Source organism: Gopherus evgoodei, chromosome 2, assembly GCF_007399415.2.
Source record: "Gopherus evgoodei ecotype Sinaloan lineage chromosome 2, rGopEvg1_v1.p, whole genome shotgun sequence".
Taxonomy (NCBI): Eukaryota; Metazoa; Chordata; order Testudines; family Testudinidae; genus Gopherus; species Gopherus evgoodei.
In genome coordinates this window covers 261745969-261764416 of record NC_044323.1, presented here as the reverse complement: position 1 = coordinate 261764416, position 18448 = coordinate 261745969, and the positions used below count along the sequence as shown (strand labels likewise).

The 18448-nt window shown below is 40.8% G+C and overlaps 1 protein-coding gene across 34 annotated transcripts in view; it reads right to left on the bottom strand.

Moving 5' to 3' along the window:
• Window positions 1-8498: 8498 nt before the first annotated feature.
• RIMS2 (regulating synaptic membrane exocytosis 2) overlaps window positions 8499-18448 on the bottom strand; it is an 884385-nt gene continuing 874435 nt past the window's right edge. For all 34 annotated transcript variants that reach the window (XM_030553644.1, XM_030553646.1, XM_030553647.1 and 31 more), the window contains 5 exons: window positions 16417-16558; window positions 14769-14881; window positions 13832-13933; window positions 12713-12852; window positions 8499-11367 (listed from right to left, as the gene is read on the bottom strand). In XM_030553644.1, the coding sequence (XP_030409504.1) occupies window positions 11149-11367; window positions 12713-12852; window positions 13832-13933; window positions 14769-14881; window positions 16417-16558 (716 nt within the window). In that variant the 3' untranslated portion in view covers window positions 8499-11148. The remainder of the gene's footprint in view (window positions 11368-12712; window positions 12853-13831; window positions 13934-14768; window positions 14882-16416; window positions 16559-18448) is intronic.

Here is an 18448-nt window from a genome sequence, read left to right as displayed (position 1 = left end):
CTTATGCTCAAATAAATTTGTTAGTTTCTAAGGTGCCACAAGTACTCCTGTTCTTTTTTAGACAGGAGGTTAGCCTGTTAATTAAGTTTAGGTGCTAGAAAGTGTGTTATGATTTTGTTTTATGTTTAAGCTTTTGAGAGGCTAACAGGCTCCAAGTGTCAGGAAGCTGATATCAGTTAAGCTCAAGTAAGTCTCCCTTGTGTTGGAGGTGGGAGGGATAATAATGTGATTCACAGACCTGAGTACCCTGAGAATGTCACAGGAGCTCTTTGGGATGGGGATGGGGATGGGGATGGGGAGGGGAGGGGAGAGGATGGGATGGTGGGATGTTGGTAAATGTATAAACTACAGAAGAGTCACAGTCAACTGCGTTGACACACCAGGGTCAGTATGAAGTTTTGTTAATCAGACACAGTGTAGATATTGCAGGATCTTGTGGCAGGCAGCTCACTACTTCTGCCAGCCTGGGGATCACGTCTGGACAAAATAATATGAGGGACATTGCTGCCTAGATGGTGTTTTTTTTAAAATAGCATTAAAAACCTCAGTCCTTAATTATACCACTGTGTGAGCGAACAACCCGAATAGTAACGATCACCCCACTGCTGGGGGATGGAATGTGAGGGTTAGACAAGGACAGCACATTTTTTTTAAAAAGGTTCAAAATAGTTGGTCAACTATGCACATTACAGGCCCAAGAGTCATGGGACCCAGGCTTACTAGTTCTTTTAATCATCAAAGCTGGGTGGCCAAAGTTAGACAAACAAATGGCCCATTTTGATAGATGCTTGTTGGAATTGTTATTATTATTGGCAATTATTAATATGGGAAACCACCAGACACCAATTTAAACATGATTTTTTTATTAAACCCAAAGGCCGAATGACTAGTTTATAGAAATTGTTCTAAACAGCCTAAAAATAAGCAGCTACTGCACCCAATACACTAACAAAGTATTCATAAGCATGTGATGAGTATACTTACAGTAAACAGTCTCATTTCGGTGTGCGCCAGGTAGGTCTGACAACACCTTCAAATTCATAATTCATGTTTTAGTCCCTTTAACAAACAAGTGATGTCATTGCCAGTCACTGCCTTCAGCTACAAACCAATTTGAGACAGTTCACCCTTATTCCAATCTTAAACCCACTAAGATTTACAGCTGCCTTTCTTCCCAAGGCCTTTCCTCCTCTCCGTCTTGCTGACCAAGCCTTTGTCCATTTCACCTAGGGTTGCCAACTTTCTAATCGCACAAAACCTGCCCCACTCCTGCCTTGAAGCCCTGCCCCTGCTGTGCCCCTTCTCTGAGGCCCCACCTCCTGTTTGCTCCCTTCCCCCGTTCCTCACTCTCCCACACTCTTACTCACTTTCACCAGGCTGGGGCAAGGGATTGGGGTGTGGGAGGGGTGTGAGGGCTCTGGCTGGGGGTGTCGGCTCAGGGATGAGAGGTTTGGAGTGTGGGAGGAGGCTCCGGGCTGGGATAGGGGGTTGGAGTGTGGGAGGGGTATGAGCTCTGGGCTCGGGGTGTGGGCTCTGGGTGTGGCCATAAAAGAAGGGTTCAGGGAGTGGGACAGGGTTCCAGGTTGGGGCAGAGGGTTGGGGGGGCAGTTAAGGGCTCCAGCTGGGGGGGGTGGGCTCTGGCGTGGGGCCAGGGATTATGGGTTTGGGATGCAGGAGGGGGCTGCAGGCTGGGGTCGAGGGGATCCCTCTTGCACCCAGACTCCCTCCCAGAAAGAAACTAATATAACAACTGTTCTAAAGATAAGAAGTAGGCTGTTTTTAATTAACTTAACTATATTCTACATGTTTTAAGACTGAAATGTAACCACGGAACAGCTTTATGTTAATTAAAAGGCGAGTTTAGTATAGCGTTAATAGCCTCGCTGCTATAATTGTGATAATTGCCCAACAAAAATCGCAGGCAGGCAGCAATTATGTTTTTATTATTTATATTTAATTATTTATACTAAGGTGATACTGTCCCTGTTCATCTAGGGTACCAGATGTCAGTGCCTTTTAAATCAGTATCTGGTATTAGACAGAGTTGTGTTTTGGCCCCTGAACTCTTTTACTGGGCAATGGATTTCAAAATGCAGCATTCCATCAGATCTATAGGCATTGAGACTGGTGATCTCTCATTCACAGACCTTGACTACGCTGATGATCTTTTAGTACAGAGCCCTGACAGCATACGGCGACACTCCAGCATATGGAGAAGGAGTCAGCTAAGATTGGTCTCCATGTTTTATGGTCAAAGACAAAAATGGAAAATCTAGGACCAGGCCCACCTGCGACTCCAATCTCTTTTAACAATGAAACCGCCAAATCAGTTTACAGCTTTTGTTATCTCAGTTCTATACTTAGCAGCTCCTCCAATTCTCACACAGAGGATCTCCATCAGATTGGCATTGCAGTATCTGCCATGGGCCATTTACAATCGATATGGACTCAACATCATCGTAGTATGATATCATAACTCTAGTCCCAGATTTGGACCTTAGCGTCCAAAATATGGGGGTTAGCATGAAAACCTCCAAGCTTAGTTACCAGCTTGGACCTGGTACTTGCTGCCACCACCCAAAAAATTAGAGTGTTTTGGGGCACTCTGGTCCCCCTGAAAAAACCTTCCCTGGGGACCCCAAGACCCAAATCCCTTGAGTCTCACAACAAAGGGAAATAATCCTTTTTCCCTTCCCCCCTCCAGGTGCTCCTGGAGAGATACACAGACACAAGCTCTGTGAATCCAAACAGAGTGACTCCCCCTCTCCGTTCCCAGTCCTGGAAACAAAAGCACTTTCCTCTTCACCCAGAGGGAATGCAAAATCAGGCTAGCAAATCCAACACACACAGATCTCCCCCTGATTTCTTGCTCCCACCAATTCCCTGGTGAGTACAGACTCAATTTCCCTGAAATTTCCCAGAAAAGAAAACTCCAACAGGTCTCAAAAAGAAAGCTTTATATAAAAAAGAAAGAAAAAATACATACAAATGGTCTCTCTGTATTAAGGTGACACATACAGGGTCAATTGCTTAAAATAATATTGAATAAACAGCCTTATTCAAAAAGAATACAAATCAAAGCACTCTAGCACTTATATTCATGCAAATACCAAAGAAAAGAAACCATATAACTTACTATCTGATCTCTTTGTCCTTACACTTAGAAACAGAAGATTAGAAAGCAGAAACTACTTCTCCAAAGCTCAGAGAAAGCAGGCAGACAGACAAAAGACTCAGACACAAACTTCCCTCCACCCAGAGTTGAAAAAAATCCGGTTTCCTGATTGGTCCTCTGGTCAGGTGCTTCAGGTGAAAGAGAATTAATCCTTAGCTATCTGTTTATGACATATGACAACTAAGTTCAGGATTTATTCAAGCTGTGTCCTTCCCATACTTTTGTACGGCTGCAAAACATGGACACTATGCCACGCAGACTGGACAAAGCTGGAAGACTTTCCACACAAAATGGCAATGTCAGATATTGGGCATAAAGTGGAATGACTTCATCTGTAATGCAGATGTTCATGGTCATTCGGGTTTGCAGACTACTGGGGCCATTGTCCACAGGTGGTGCCTTACACTTTTCAGACATGTTGCAAGGATGCCACAAGACGTTCCAGCAAACGCCATTCTCCGGGTGGCTTGTAACATCCAGGATAAAATTCCACCAACTGAAGGGTGGAGGTGACCCAGAGGTAGACCCCCCCCCAATTACATGGGTTCATCAAGTCTGTTCCAATGTTGGACTCTCAGGCCGGCAAGCCTTTGCAGTTGCTCAGGAATGCAACAAATGGTGAACCATCACTACAGCCGACTAGCTGGCTAGGTGTTGAACAAGAAGAAGCAGCATTTGAATGAATCATTTCTTCCAATCCATGCAAGTGCCTGTGCATTTGCCAAAAGCCATTTAGATGAATCTGCTTCTGCCATCCCTAAGTTTAACCTTCCTTGGAGAGTCATCCTAATGGATAACACCGAACCCAGTATCACCGGCTCCTTTATCTACCCATTTCATCCTCAGCACATCACCAATAGTTGCAGATGCTGTTATTAAGGACAGGCACTTCTGACTGTGCCTCCTTAGTCCTCTGTTAGAGTTACAGGGCTTTTTACAGCACTGCAGGTGCCCTCCCTAAAGTCCAATGGTGTCTTTGTATCTTAGTAAAATGCCAAATACACATTAGGACACAACTGACTTGCACAGAGCTTTCATCAGCAAATTCTACATGAGTAAATTAATGGAGCTGAGTGAAGTACATTTACTTTATCATGCTTTACTTGTGTGTGGCTGGCCTCAGGAAGATGGGTAGTGGTTCAGTGATTCCCAATGGTAGCATTGCCACCAGCCCTTATCCCCTCAGTCAATCAGTTACTAGTTGGTTGATGCTAAAGATAACAATGATGCAGGCAGTTCAGATAGGACTTCTTCAGCTGAAGGATGTTTAAACTATGTAGGCAAATTGCTGGCAGGATCATGGCTCCTTCACTCTATTAATAGTATCAGAGGGGTAGCCGTGTTAGTCTGGATCTGTAAAAGCAGCAAGGAGTCCTGTGGCACCTTACAGACTAACAGGTGTATTGGAGCATGAGATTTCGTGGGTGAATACCCACTTCGTCTACATGCATCCGACGAAGTGGGTATTCACTCACAAAAGATCATGCTCCAATACATCTGTTAGTCTGTAACGTGCCACAGGACTCTTTGCTACTCTATTAATAGTTGCTAAATGTAGGATATCTCTTGCATGGCAAAATATATGCACCTTCTTCCTTCCTTAGCCATCTCCCCCTAAAGAAGGCCTGTTTATAAACCCTCACTAAGGAAAGGCCATGGAAGAGGGTCACAACTGGATGAGCGCGCTGAGAATTTTTTGTGTGCTTGGTGTCTAGTTATTTGGTTAACTGAATTTGCAGAAATTCCCAAGGAAACTAGGAAATCTAAAGCTTTCCTTACTTTTATACCGATTTAAACTTCATTCTCGTTCACTGTTACATGATTTATCTTCTATAAAATGAATTTTAATTTAATTTTAAAGTATACAATTATGAACAACTCTGTAACTGCTTTGGTGACGATGGTAGGGCTGCATTGGTTCAGAGGGGGATGTACAATTCTTTAGCATGTAATTTTTAAATTCTTTGAAAACCTGTAGTACACATACTTGTAATAGAATAACTAATATGACATAGCATTTACACTGCACTGTCCATCTGCAAAGTGCTTTGCTCACAATCCAAGGCCGGCGCTTCCATTAGGCGACCCTAGGCGGTTGCCTAGGGCGCCAGGATTCGGGGGGCGGCATTATGTGCGCCCCCCACGGGACGCACGGGAGCTTCCGGTTCCGCTCCCATCGTGCTGCCGAAGAAGGACCTTCTGCCGACGTGCCGCGGGAAACAGCGGCAGGCAACTGAGCAGCTGAAAGACTGCCGCTGTCGCCTGCAATATTTCGGCGGAGGGTCCTTCTTCGACGCTGTGATGGAAGTGGAGCCGGAAGCTCCCGCGCACCCCCTGGGGAGAGCACAAAATGCCACCCCCTGAATTCTGCCTAGGGTGCCAGAAACTCTGGCGCCATCCTGATACAACCTAACTATGCAGAGCACATAGCAAGTGGCCCAGTATTTATAAGAGAGTGTCACATGCCAACCCCATTAGTTAGATTATTAGGATCAGGATGGTGATATATGGTTTGGTTTTGTTTGAAATTAATGGTAAAATGGAGGAGGGGAAGGGGAAAGGCCACTGAGGAAAAGAGCAAGCTAATAGAAACCCTCCCCAAAAAATCAAATCCTGTAACTATGTAGCATATAGACAAGTGGCTCCATGTTGTTGCCTCTTTTGGTCTGAGTGGTTAGTCAATATTCAGGGCAATTGTTTCTGTTAGGTGGTGAAATTGAAGCCTGTCAGGTGGTTCCATGGTGCAGTCCTGCTTATTTAAAAAGAATGCATATAAGTTCCTGCTTCCCTGAAAACATAGGCACAAACAACAGGAGGCAGTTTATTTGCTCACAGATCCAAGCCTGACTTTCCCACCAGCACTCTGCCCAAAAGCAGCTCGCTCCTGGCTTCCTCTCCGGGCCACATTCACCAGTGTTTCTCTTGCTTTTTCCTAGCATTCTGCTTCTGATACAGACACACACAGCTGCGAGCCAAGGAATGCCTTAACCCCCTGCATTGCAATCAGGTGCCAGGGAAACCCCTCTTATGCGAGAGTTAGTCCTTGTTCAGGCCTTCCATGTAGCCTCTGATCTGGGCTTCTGTTATTTCAGCCATCTTACTTAATAAAGGAGCTTAATTGCTTTTTTTCCATTTAGCCAGAATGAAGGGCGGCAAGCACATGCTTCAGCTTCGGCAAGGTCTGTGACTGCTCATAAATTAAACACACTTGCTGGCAGGTTCCAACACCCTCCGGCATAACAACATATATTCTGAATGTAGTGCTCACACGTCGAGATGTAGGCCGGAAACGAATGTGTAAATTCATAAAGATTTCATTGGTATTTATACCTACATAGTGTAGTGCCCAGTAAAGTGCAACATCATTCAGTTCCTACTACACAATCTTTGCTAGGCATTCATGACCTGAAAGCTGGATGGATGCTTTACTGCTATATTGAATCTAAAATACCTCCCTTTAGTCATTCATTAGTAAAAAGTAGTAGATACACTACAGAAGTTGTTAGAGCAAAAATTTTGGCCAAAGCCTGAACAAACAGCCTTTGTACTGTAGTTCTGTAAAGGGATCCAAGAAGATATTTCCTCTCTCTCAGCCATACTACACCCAGCGCTGCTCCAGTGTTGCTTCTGCAGGCTCAGGGCTGCAGTACTGTCCAGTTCAGCTCTATGCTTCCCCTTTTCAGAGAAGTTTGGCCAATAGCTCTACATAGCTAAGGAAACACTGGCAACACTCTCCTCCCAGTTCTCAAACTGCTGCATGCTGCCACTCAGGATTGGGCTACACTTGCAAGTTAGAGTGCATTAAAGCAGCCCCAGGAACCCTAACTTATGACCCATCCACACTGGCAAGGCACTTAAGAGTGCTTGGACTCTTCAGCTGGAGCGATCCTGGTAACACCCCCACGAGAAACATAACGCTTGCTGTGCCTAGGCTGAAACAACCTAGGGTCAGTGTGAACGAGGTGTTGCATTACTGCGCTTTGATCGGCCTCCAGAAATGTTCCATAATTCCCTTAAGTGAAGTGTTCACTCTTGTCATTGCTTTGAACTTGGCTGTGGGAATGCAGCCATCCCCTTTCAAAGCTCCGTTTCTGACATCCGGCATGCTTATCTGCTCTGGGACAGAGCAACCATTAGTGTGGAATGTTGCTGCTGTTGAGTGTGTATGAAAGCGAGGTGGGGGAGAAGAGGGATCTGCTGCTGTCTAAACTTACAAGACAGCATGCTGACGTTCTCAGCCAGGGGCGGCTCTATGTATTTTGCCACCCCAAGCACGGCAGTCAGGTGGCATGCTGCAAAGGTCTGCTGGTAATGTGCATTCGGCGGCGTGCCTGCGAAGGTCTGCTGGTAATGTGCATTCGGCGGCGTGCCTGCGAAGGTCTGCTGGTAACGTGCATTCGGCGGCGTGCCTGCAGGAGGTCTGCTGGTCCCGTGCCTTTGGTGTACCCACCGCCGAATTGCTGCCAGAACTGCAGGACTGGCAGACCTCTCGCAGGCACGCTGCCAAAGGCAGCCTGACTGCCACCTTGACGGCAACTAGCACGCCGCCCCTGCCCCGTGGCTTGCTGCCCCAGGCATGCACTTGCTGTGCTGGTGCCTAGAGCTGCCCCTGCTCAGCCCCCCAAAAACCCACTCTCTCTTCCCCCACATACACACAACACACTCCCTGTCACACTCCACCCTCCTCCCCCATTTGAAAAACACATTGCAGCCACATGCATGCTGGGATAGCTACCACAATGCACTGCTCTCTGTGGTGTTGCAAGAGCTGCTAATGTGGCCACACCAGTGCGCTTGAATCTGACAGTGTGGATACTCAGCAGCGCTTTCCCTACTATGCTCTCTGAAGGCTGGTTTAACTCACAGAGCTCTACATCTGCAAGTGTAGCCATGCCCTCAGAACCTGTGATGTGGCACAGGGGGTGTGGCGGGGCTTGTGCCAGGTTGACCTGTGCTGCCTCATCCCATGCTGCAAAACTGGGCTGGTTTTCTCCTGCATTTAGGGGTGGAGCAGAATGTTGTCCTTAGAAGTTTAATTCTTGACAGTGTAATATTACAGTACAATAACTGAAGAAAACCTCTATTTCTGGCAATGAGAGTGCTGCCATATTGCTGCAGTATTAAGAATAGTATTTCATTTACATCATTGTTGTTCTGAAAATAAAAGCTACATTATTCTTTTGTTTCCCTGTGTGATGCTCTGTGAAGATCACAACTCCTTTTAAAGAATGGTGTGTCATTCCACTTAGGAAAGAAACAAAGCATCACGTACCAATTCTGTAAAGAAAATGTTTTATTTAAAGTGTTAAATACCATCACCAGAATGAATTTGATTTACATTAGTTGGTGTTCATTACAGGCCTAATCTGCCCTTTTTTCCCCAACTGTAATTCCCTTTAACATTTAAAACATACTATGTACAAGACAGCAGTGATCACTGGAATAGTGCTATTTACATGACTAAATCATAAGTAGAGTTGCAGATGTGTGACAATTAAAAAAAATTACATTAAATTTTAAAATAAATACTGCATAATGCAAGCATGTACAATCCTTCCATATGGTCATATCTTCCTTTTCAAAATTAGAAATAATTTCTAGAGGCATATGCATAAAAGAATGTGTGACTGCATCTGATAGTATTAGGAAAACAGTTTTGTACTTTTTTAATTCTGGGGGATATCGTAGACTGTATGTCTTTAGCATTTATTTGTTGCTGGTACACAGGTGTCTAAATTATTTCAAAAAACGTAGTTTTACCAGTCTGTTCATTAACTTAACATTCATCCATCATATAATCTCAGAATGACAAGACACAGTCTTGATGTGTATCATATTGCACCACGTAAAGGAAAAAGCATATGGAGTGATACTGTTGTTACTAAAAGTACATGGACAGTTTTCTGAAGGGCATCATTAATAGATTTTCAAACAAAATCAGAATAATTCTGTGTGCATGGCCTTAATTTAAAGTTAAATGCAATGTGTATTTCTAAAATTATTGCAAGTTTTCACCATTAAAAATAATTATGTATTAAAGGCATATAAAGAGCAAGAAAAAAAGAGAAAGTTTATCATTAAATGTTAGCCAGTTACCTTCCCCTTAAATATGAGAAGTGAATGCGCAATTTAGACTTGCAGCCCCCACCCAATGGTATTAAATGCCTACTACATGGAGACAGATATTTTATAATCTGTTGACTTTGCGTTTAGGCTTGTGATTATGGTGTCAAATAACTGTTCGATGGTACATGTTCTACTTTCTTTAAGGCAACTACAAATCAAAGTTTGACATTTTTATGGCAGACCGATGTTCACTAATTACATTGTTGCCATCACAAATATAAACCATGAAAAACTGAACTTTACAGCAGAAGAGTTATGAAGAATTAATAATCTTTCTTGGTTATCATGACTCCAAATATGTAGCAATTTGTTTGGCTCAATGCAAATGAAACTGCTGAAATTTAGTTCCTAAAAATCAAACATTTGGTTCATTTTTTTTCTATCTCCAAAACCTTCAAGAAATTATAGTTCAACACTTGAATGAATGATGCTGGTGCTGAAAACAAATTTATTGAAGACATATTACAATGGCCACATGATTCCAGTATTTTGCTGTAGAATTCAATTTGCAGGTGAGAAAAAAATGAAGATGTTACCATGCACTGTACAATTAATTGCAAAAAGTTCAAATATCTTCTTTATCAAATACATGCTGAATTACTTTAACGAACTCCCAAGCCATGTTGCAAAATCCTTTTCAACATGCTTGTAAAAAGTAAGCTCTTAAACAATATTTTTGACCAAGAATTCAGAAATGCAAAACAATCTGCAACCCTGAACCAAATATGAGGCATTAGAAAGTAATAAGTCAAAAGGTAGCAGTTTTAGGATATAATGGATCATCCTAAAAAATAAGAGGGGGAAAAAGAGCCAAAGGAAGATTCAGAAGAGAGAAAGGAGGAAGAAGTGTACAATTTGCACATAATGTTGAACTTTACAAAGCTTGTACCTTTTACATTTAAATAAATTTAATATATTACACTTATTTCTTGTCACATAAACAGAATTTTAAATATTAGCTAGAAATTATCATCTTTTATTTTTAATATGTCTGCAAAAACACAGATCATGATTGGTTTAAAGAATGATAAACATGGTGTCTTTGTATCACCTTGTTGCATTCTCTCCCCTTTAAAACCATGCACTAGTGAAATTTACTTTTAAAAATAATATAAATTGTTGAAAATGGCTGATTTATTCTTTTTTTGCAAGTTGCAGCCCCAAGAAAATAATTAAGTGTTCAGCTAAATCTGTGTCCATGCAAAAAAGTTTCTTAAATTTTATACAGTACAGTATATCCAAAGAATTTTATTTTTCAGAGAGAACATCATATCTGGGGTTTCACTATAGCGATAGCTGGAATTATGAAGCCTGCCACTATAACCTTTAAAGCATTCGAGTACAAAGAGTTTTTTCTGGTCTTTGTTCCATATGACAGCTGACTTTTCTTTTTCGATGGTCTTACATTCTTCTGTTGTTCTTCTGATGTCTACTATTCCACTGACTTGTAACATGGCTTCATAGGGGAGGGGTGTAGCTCCATTTCTGTGGCATAACCAGGCTTGGGGCAGGGGCAATTAAAAGGGAGCAACAAAATAGATATGCCATTGAAAAGGACTTTTGTTGCATGAAACATTGATTCTTTTAGTTAATCCATGGCTTCAGATTGGACCAAAATTTAAGTGTCACTGAACTCCAAACCTGTTAGTTTTTAATAGCTCCACTCTTTCACCTGAGGGCCTTCCTTAGTGCACAATGTGTGCAACTTCCTCTGAGAACACAGGATCGCTTGATAGCCCTAGAAACAGGCTCAGAAGACACAACATTAAGCATGCAGTGTTACCAGGGTTTGCGACCTGTAATTTTTTTTTGTAACGCTGGTTGCTATGACAACAGTTTCACAGCTGCTATGAGCGAGCATAAGAAGGTCCTGTTGAACTTTCAAGAGATGACTGGGAAGCTCTTCTAGTCAGAGGAGCCAAAGTTGGATCTACTAAGGAGGAAGGGGGGAAAAGTTTGAACCATCCAATCACCATATTTGACAAGTCCAGTTCATCTAAAAGTATCTGTGCCACTCCCATAAAAGATTTGTGATCCATACGTCCATAGTCTCCCCAAACAATTATCTGTTGGTAAAGGAAACAAAAGATAGAGAAGTTTCAGCAACAAATATGAAAGCTGTGATCTGATGCAACCAGTTCTTCAGATGTAACCAGTTACCTATTCACAAACAACAACCCTAAGGAAAGATGGTCTGTTGGACTTTTGGCCTGGTCTAGCCCTGGTTCTGCTACAGTGGTGCAGCCATAGAAGTCCTCTGGGCTGTAAACCTATTTATTCAATCATGTTAAATAAGAACTAAAAGAATGAGACCCAGTGTGAAATGGAGCCCATTTATCATCCAAATACATCCAAAATATGTTTGTACTAATGCCACACACACAGTTTAATGGGTGGCTGAATCCACAAAGTGTTGGACAGCTTTGGAATGGAAGGAGGAATATACCGAGAGCCAGACCCCCTCCTCTCCCTGAGCACTCCACCACCTACCGCCCAGCCAGAGGGAGATGGGAGTAGACTGGTTCCTTGCTCCCCACAATCATTAATCTCAACAAGGGTCCAGGGTTTCTTGAGCTTCTTGCTCCATTTTAGCTGAGTCCATCTGCCCTCCCAGTAGTTACAATATAGGAACTGTGTTTCTAGGGTGCCATGGAACTGTTTTAGAGGTCAGGAAGGATTTTTTTCCCTGTCTGTGTCAAACTGGCTGAGGCTTATTAGGTTTTTTTCACTTTTGTTGTAGCACCATGGAGACACAGTCAGGTTACACAGGAACAGGAGTTAGAAATTTGTATGAATGTTTAGTTCATCACAACTTGCTACCACTGTACAGTGCAGATAAAAGGCCAAAAGGGCCAATGACCAGAAATCAGAGAACTGGGATTTCATTGGTGAATCTCAGACCTATGGGAAAAGGGGAGACCTGAAGACTTTGCAGACCAAGGTCCCTTTTTGGTGCCTTCTGTCCTCTTACAAGAGGGGAGGGTGAGATGATTCAGCAAAGTAAGCTGAAACATAGGGGTAAGCAGTGGAAAGTCTACCCTGTGTTAAGGAATATCTGATAGGAGCCCTGTAAACCCCACACTGGACCCAGGTAAATGCCTAGTACAAGGAGATGGGGCAGATAACACCCCATCTTGGTATTAAAGGTTAATAAAATTGTGGCCTTACAATTAAATCCATCCCTGTGCCTGTTCTCATTTGCCTGTGTGTCCTGATCAGTGTTAATGCAGCACCTCTTACTGGCTAATAATCAATAGAGCATAAGTCATTGCTATGGTAGCCATCTGCTCAGCAAGGCTTTGAAATAACAGGACTCGTAGAACGAGGTGTGGAAGGAAGTCTTGGGCTCATTCAGTGAGAATTGTACAAGTTACACATTTTCAGACAGACAAGAATATTGATGTAAATTACCTGTAAAACTTTTCCTTGGGGGCTGTCTTCAAATGACAAAAGTTGCTGATAAAGAGGTTCAAGCGTTTTTCTTGCTACCTTTGTTTTCTTTTTGGCTATGCAGGCTCCATTTTCTAATAGATACACCTTTACATATGGTGCTTAGAGGGGAAGAAATGAAGAAGAGTAAGTGAAAGGCTAATCCAGATTTTGCAAGCTAGCTGCAATGTTCTATCACCTTTTGCTGAGTCCTGTCATTTAGTAAATAAATACCTTAAACAAGTGCTCGAATACAGTATTCAGTAACTATGAGCCTTTATCCTTATGTAACATATTCATATCTATCAGATTACAAACCTTCTCTATATTTATCTCTCTTTTGGTACTGTCTACTTTATGAATCAATTCAGTTTTTTAACTGAAAAAAATTTAACATTTCTTCAATGAACAGTATGTGCCACAAAACTGATCCAAAGCCCATTAAGTAAATAAAGGACACAGACTTCAATGGGCTTTGGGTCAAGCCTCAAGTAGTTTGCTTTCAAATAATCTGCAAGACAAAAATCTGTGGAGAGGAAGATTCTAAACTGATTTCTATTTTGACAGAAGAACTTGCTAAACATGTCACTGGATTGTCCCCTTCATTCAACACTGTATACTAACATAGTAGGACAATATTTTATAAAAAGAGAAGAAAATAAACACCAGGTATCTGTCTGCTTTCTAATTTATGTATCTGTTCCAAGCATTTTGTTAACTTCCTCCTCTCCTTTAAATTACTTATGTCACATCTTCAACACATACTTCCTTTCCCTTCCCTATAGCCAAGGAGGCATTTGCTGTTATTAAAATAACTGTAGTTCTTTAATGCGAGCCCAGAGCACAGCACCACCAAAGACATTCGCTGTTAACATTTTCTCCAGACGTTGGGGCTGAAATGAAATCTTTTTATGTACATGTACAGGTCAGTACATTTTTACTTTGCAATGTACAACGAATGCTATAACCCACTGCTATTAGCTATTTGTTAATAGATTTCACTCAACGTGAACAGCGAAGCCTCAGAAATTTTTCTGCAGACAAAACTTAGTGTGTTAGCAAGGTATTCATATTCACATTAATATGTTCTTCTTTTCTTACCTGGCAGTGTCTTTGAACCTGGTTTTACAACAAGGCCACGGGCTCGTATTATTTCTACCTCCAACTGTCCTTTTTTGTCCATCATTCCTACCTGGATATCACCTGGGAGAGAAAAATGTTGAGACATTGCAATTCAAGGACATCCAATCATATATAAACTAGTGACATGTTATGGAATTAATGTATGACATCTTCTTTCATTCACAAAGCACCAACAAAGTCAATAAGGAATTAACTATACTAGATACTTTTTAAAGATTTTTTCCCACTGCTATTTGAGGTCCTGTACAGTACAAAACCCACTACAGATAATATTCTCATCTTGGTTTCTCTCCCGTAATCCTAATTAAATTTCCTTTCCCCTTTACATACACTTCAGTGAGCTAAGAGTCACTAAAAGAGCCATTAAAATACATTTGTAAAGCTGTTGCAAACTATTTACTTCATGCTTCTAGTTTAAAAAATATGCATCGAAAGATGTTTGTACATTTAAAGATTATACGAATAATAACTACAAATGTTTGCATTTAAATAGCACTTTTCACTTGACAATCTCCAGCTGCTCATACCAGTGGGTAAGTAATAATATCCCCATTTTACAGATGGGAAACTTAGATACAGAGAGATTAAGGACCGAATTTTCAAAACCGAACCTCTAGTTTTGAGTGTCTGAATATTTCAATATGTAACTTTAGTCACCTAGGTCCTGATTTCAGAGCTGTTGAGCACTGACAGCAATAACCAATTTCATCTGAAGATGAGGTCGTGATAGGTAGAAGACACTTTTGAAAATTTGGCCCTTGGTGACTTGTTCAAGATCACACAAGAAGTCCATGGCATGGCCAGAACTAGAACTCAGCTCTCTTGATCCCTATTACTGTTCTTTAATTACTAGATCATAAAGATTATGCTGAAACTGCAAGACATGAATTCTTACCCATAGACGGTGTCGCCAGCGTTTGGCGTCCTACTAGCTGGGCAGGACCAAGTCCATCTAGAAAATCACTGAACTGGCTGTCAGAGGCCAACCGCACACCTGGGAAGATCAGACTAAAGGAAACAGAACAGTTTAAATTACCAGTTTGTAAGCTCTTTTTAACAACCTCAACCAATGGCAACTCAGGCTCCAGTACACAGCTGATTAGGATGATCTAATTCTCATGTTCTTTCCTCCATTATGACATTTCTCCATCTTACTCCTTTTTTGTTACATCAAAGATATTGTTAATTCCTGCGGTATTAATATGGGCGTGGATTCCACAAGGTACTTAAGCACGTATTTAACCTGAAGCATGCGAGCAGTCGCATTAAAGTAAAGTTTTTGGCAAATATTTGTTTACATTTTTAAATGAACTCACTTAGTCTGTGTTTGCTTTCTACAAATACTCAAGCAAATGAATGCAAGTAATGTCAGAAATGTTTGGTGAAATAGTGAACTTTAATTGAGCATGCAAATATTCATGGAAACAATTTTCAGAATCACATGCATGTGTATTTGCACCTGAAAACTCTTCTTATCTAATCAGGGAAGAGAAATGCACCATAATGCTTATATAATTAAACAAAAGAACTCAAATTTCATATACTAAAATTTGCTCATGAACAACTACAGACCAAAAATTAGTCACAGAAATTATCTGGTTAATAACTAATACTTCTGACACAATCTTTCTGTGGATGATTTATGAACAGAAAAAAGAGGAAAAACAGGTCAAATTAATTATTTATTACAAATTATTTTCACAGCTCTAGCCACATAAAAATTATGTACTTTGATACAACAAGCTCTGTAGAGTATATTGCTTGGTAGAGTATACCACTTTCATATAAACCATACTTTGTACGACATGTGTGTAAACTATTTGTGCAGATTTTATTTAAAGAATTATTTAACTTGGGCCCTCTTGAAAAAGCAAAGTGTAGGAAGTTAAAAACATAGGGCCAAATCTTTACTCTTACCCACGCAAAAACACACAAAGGGTCACCCTGATGACTTTCTAACAGGTTGTGTCAGTATAGGCAGGGGTATTTGGAAAAAGAAGTAGGTTCAGATTATAGAATGTGTGGATCATGGAAGACGTGCTAGAGGTCCTCTGCCTGAAGTAGGTTTCACAGAATAGAAAGACTCCTGATGACAGATTCTCCACCAGGTTACAAGAGGTACGATGCACTTAGTACACCCATCTGTATTCCTCCCAACCTGTACACTCAGATCCTATATCGACTGAGAACTGTCTGCAGGTCTTAGTGATGGTGCTGCAAAGTGACATTAACAACTGACACACAGGCGGTAGGAGATCCCTCCATATACAGATCATAGAAGAACATTTTAGACATGCATCCGACGAAGTGGGTATTCACCCACAAAAGCTCATGCTCCAATACATCTGTTAGTCTATAAGGTGCCACAGGACTCTGCTATTTTAGACATTGTTTTTACTCGGAAAACCTCCCACAAGCAAACTGATTTAAATGGGAGTTCTGCCCTGAGTATGGACTTTAGGATTCAGCTCCTGTTTTTTTATAGGACTAGTTTAGTGGAGAAACATGAGACAAGAACATCATAACCAGTCAATCTTACTCACTTTCCCTCAGAACTGTAGCTGTTCATGCTGCCATCTGTAGATTCCCGGCTGGCCTGACGTGTCATCCAGTTTCTCATTTCCACAGCCAGCCCAGTCTCTGTGCTTCTCTGGACAGTGCTCCGCAGCTTCTTACCACCGGCTTCTGTAAAAACAGACCAAAACACGTAGTGGTATCTCACTATAATAAATAGATTTACTTAGAGGGCAATAATATAGACAATATACATTACAGAAGGATGCCCAAGTAGGAGTATACAAATATATATTAAAAATACTGTGCACTTGTATTTGAGCAACAGACACTTTGACACAACAATCAGTAGACTGTGATATTGTATATCTTTTTAAATATATTGGTTCTATGAGTTGCTGTTTTTTTATAACAGCATTGAGAGAACGAGAATATAAAAACCCTTGAAATATATTCAACTCACAAAGGTAATTAGATTTATTACACACACAAGTGACTGTACTTACAAATATTTTGTCCTTTGATAAATGCACTCTTCTCCAGCGATTGTGTTGAAATGTCACTATTAAACTAAAACCTACACTATTTCAGAAATGGTCTGATTCAGGTTGAAAAGCATTTGGTCATTTTGCTAAATGAAGTTATAGCTATCTATTAGTGAAGAAGGTGAACAACAAAATATGATCCCTATTTCAGATCTTTCCTTTTCCTTTCCTATTATTTTTAGTTAGTTAGCTTTATCTATGTATTGCAGAAGAAATTTAGCTTGTGTTTAGTTTTATGCACAATAATATGGAAATTCTATCTCTATACCTAAATGTAGACATCAGTGCTTACATATGTTCTATTTTAATTTTAGATACTGAGACAGACAGACAAAGAAGAAAAAATGAATAAAGTAGAATTTGGGTGTAGTGATCTGACATTAGGGATTATGATCTATTCTCCAGGTGCCGCACTTGTTGATAGCCTGACAAAAATGCTAAGTACTGAAGTGGCATAGAGACTGAACTTCCCTCTTTCATAACTAGAGGTGGTTATTCCAAGTCGTGTCTGAGGTGCTATAGTATCTCTAATTCCAGCGAAGAGTGTACAGAAGCTTGAATTCCAGTTGCTTGGCCTTGTTCTATGGATAAATAGCTGACTTCAGCCTGTATACTGCCCAAGGCTTTTACTTTTAATCACTACAGTGATATGATGAATAATAGGACAATTAACTTTGCTGCAAAATTTTGGCCACTCATATGAATTTAGCATCCAATAAAGCAAAATCAGTTATTGCTACATCAAAATTAATTACATCCATCAATATCAATAAACATAAATACAAGAACTAAGAGCTTTGTATTAGATCTGAAAAATAAGGGCAAAGGGTGACAATTTCATTTATATCTGCTTGTACTGTTCCAAGTGTCTACTGGTTTTATTCTTTAGATTAAACTAATGGAAGTTGACAGCCAACTTCCAACATTGGTCCAGAATTGATCTAAAATCCAGTTACTATGACAGGAACAAAAGAATATTCTTACACAGCTACATGACCAAACAGGCATCTATCTATTGTACACTGCATTAAAGTGGAGGCCACATAAAAGGTTCACAATATCGGAAACCCCATACTCTTCACATTAAGAGACATGCAATATTACACTCTTTTAAAAAAATGTTCTTCTCCCCATTCAGGGTTAGTTTTTGTTCAATTTGTATTCAAGTAGTGATCATTTCCAAATCAGCATTGTTATACTCTCTATGCAAACATGATAGAACACTTCCACTGTGCATGATTCTACAAGGTCACTATAATACACCTTCAGAATGGTTTTTTGGTCTTGTCGTTAACTGTTATTAATCATGTAAGGAAGAGTGACAATTCTAATTTGCCTTGACTCTTCAACAAAACTTAGAATGAACACATATGTCGCAACTTGATTTACTGTGAAATTATGACAGAGGCAAAAGAATCATCAGAGCAACAGCTGCTCAAGGCTCAGCACAGGTGCACGTATTGCACCAGCTGTTCTGAGTGTGGCTATTGTGGTTTCTCATTTTAAAATATTCTTC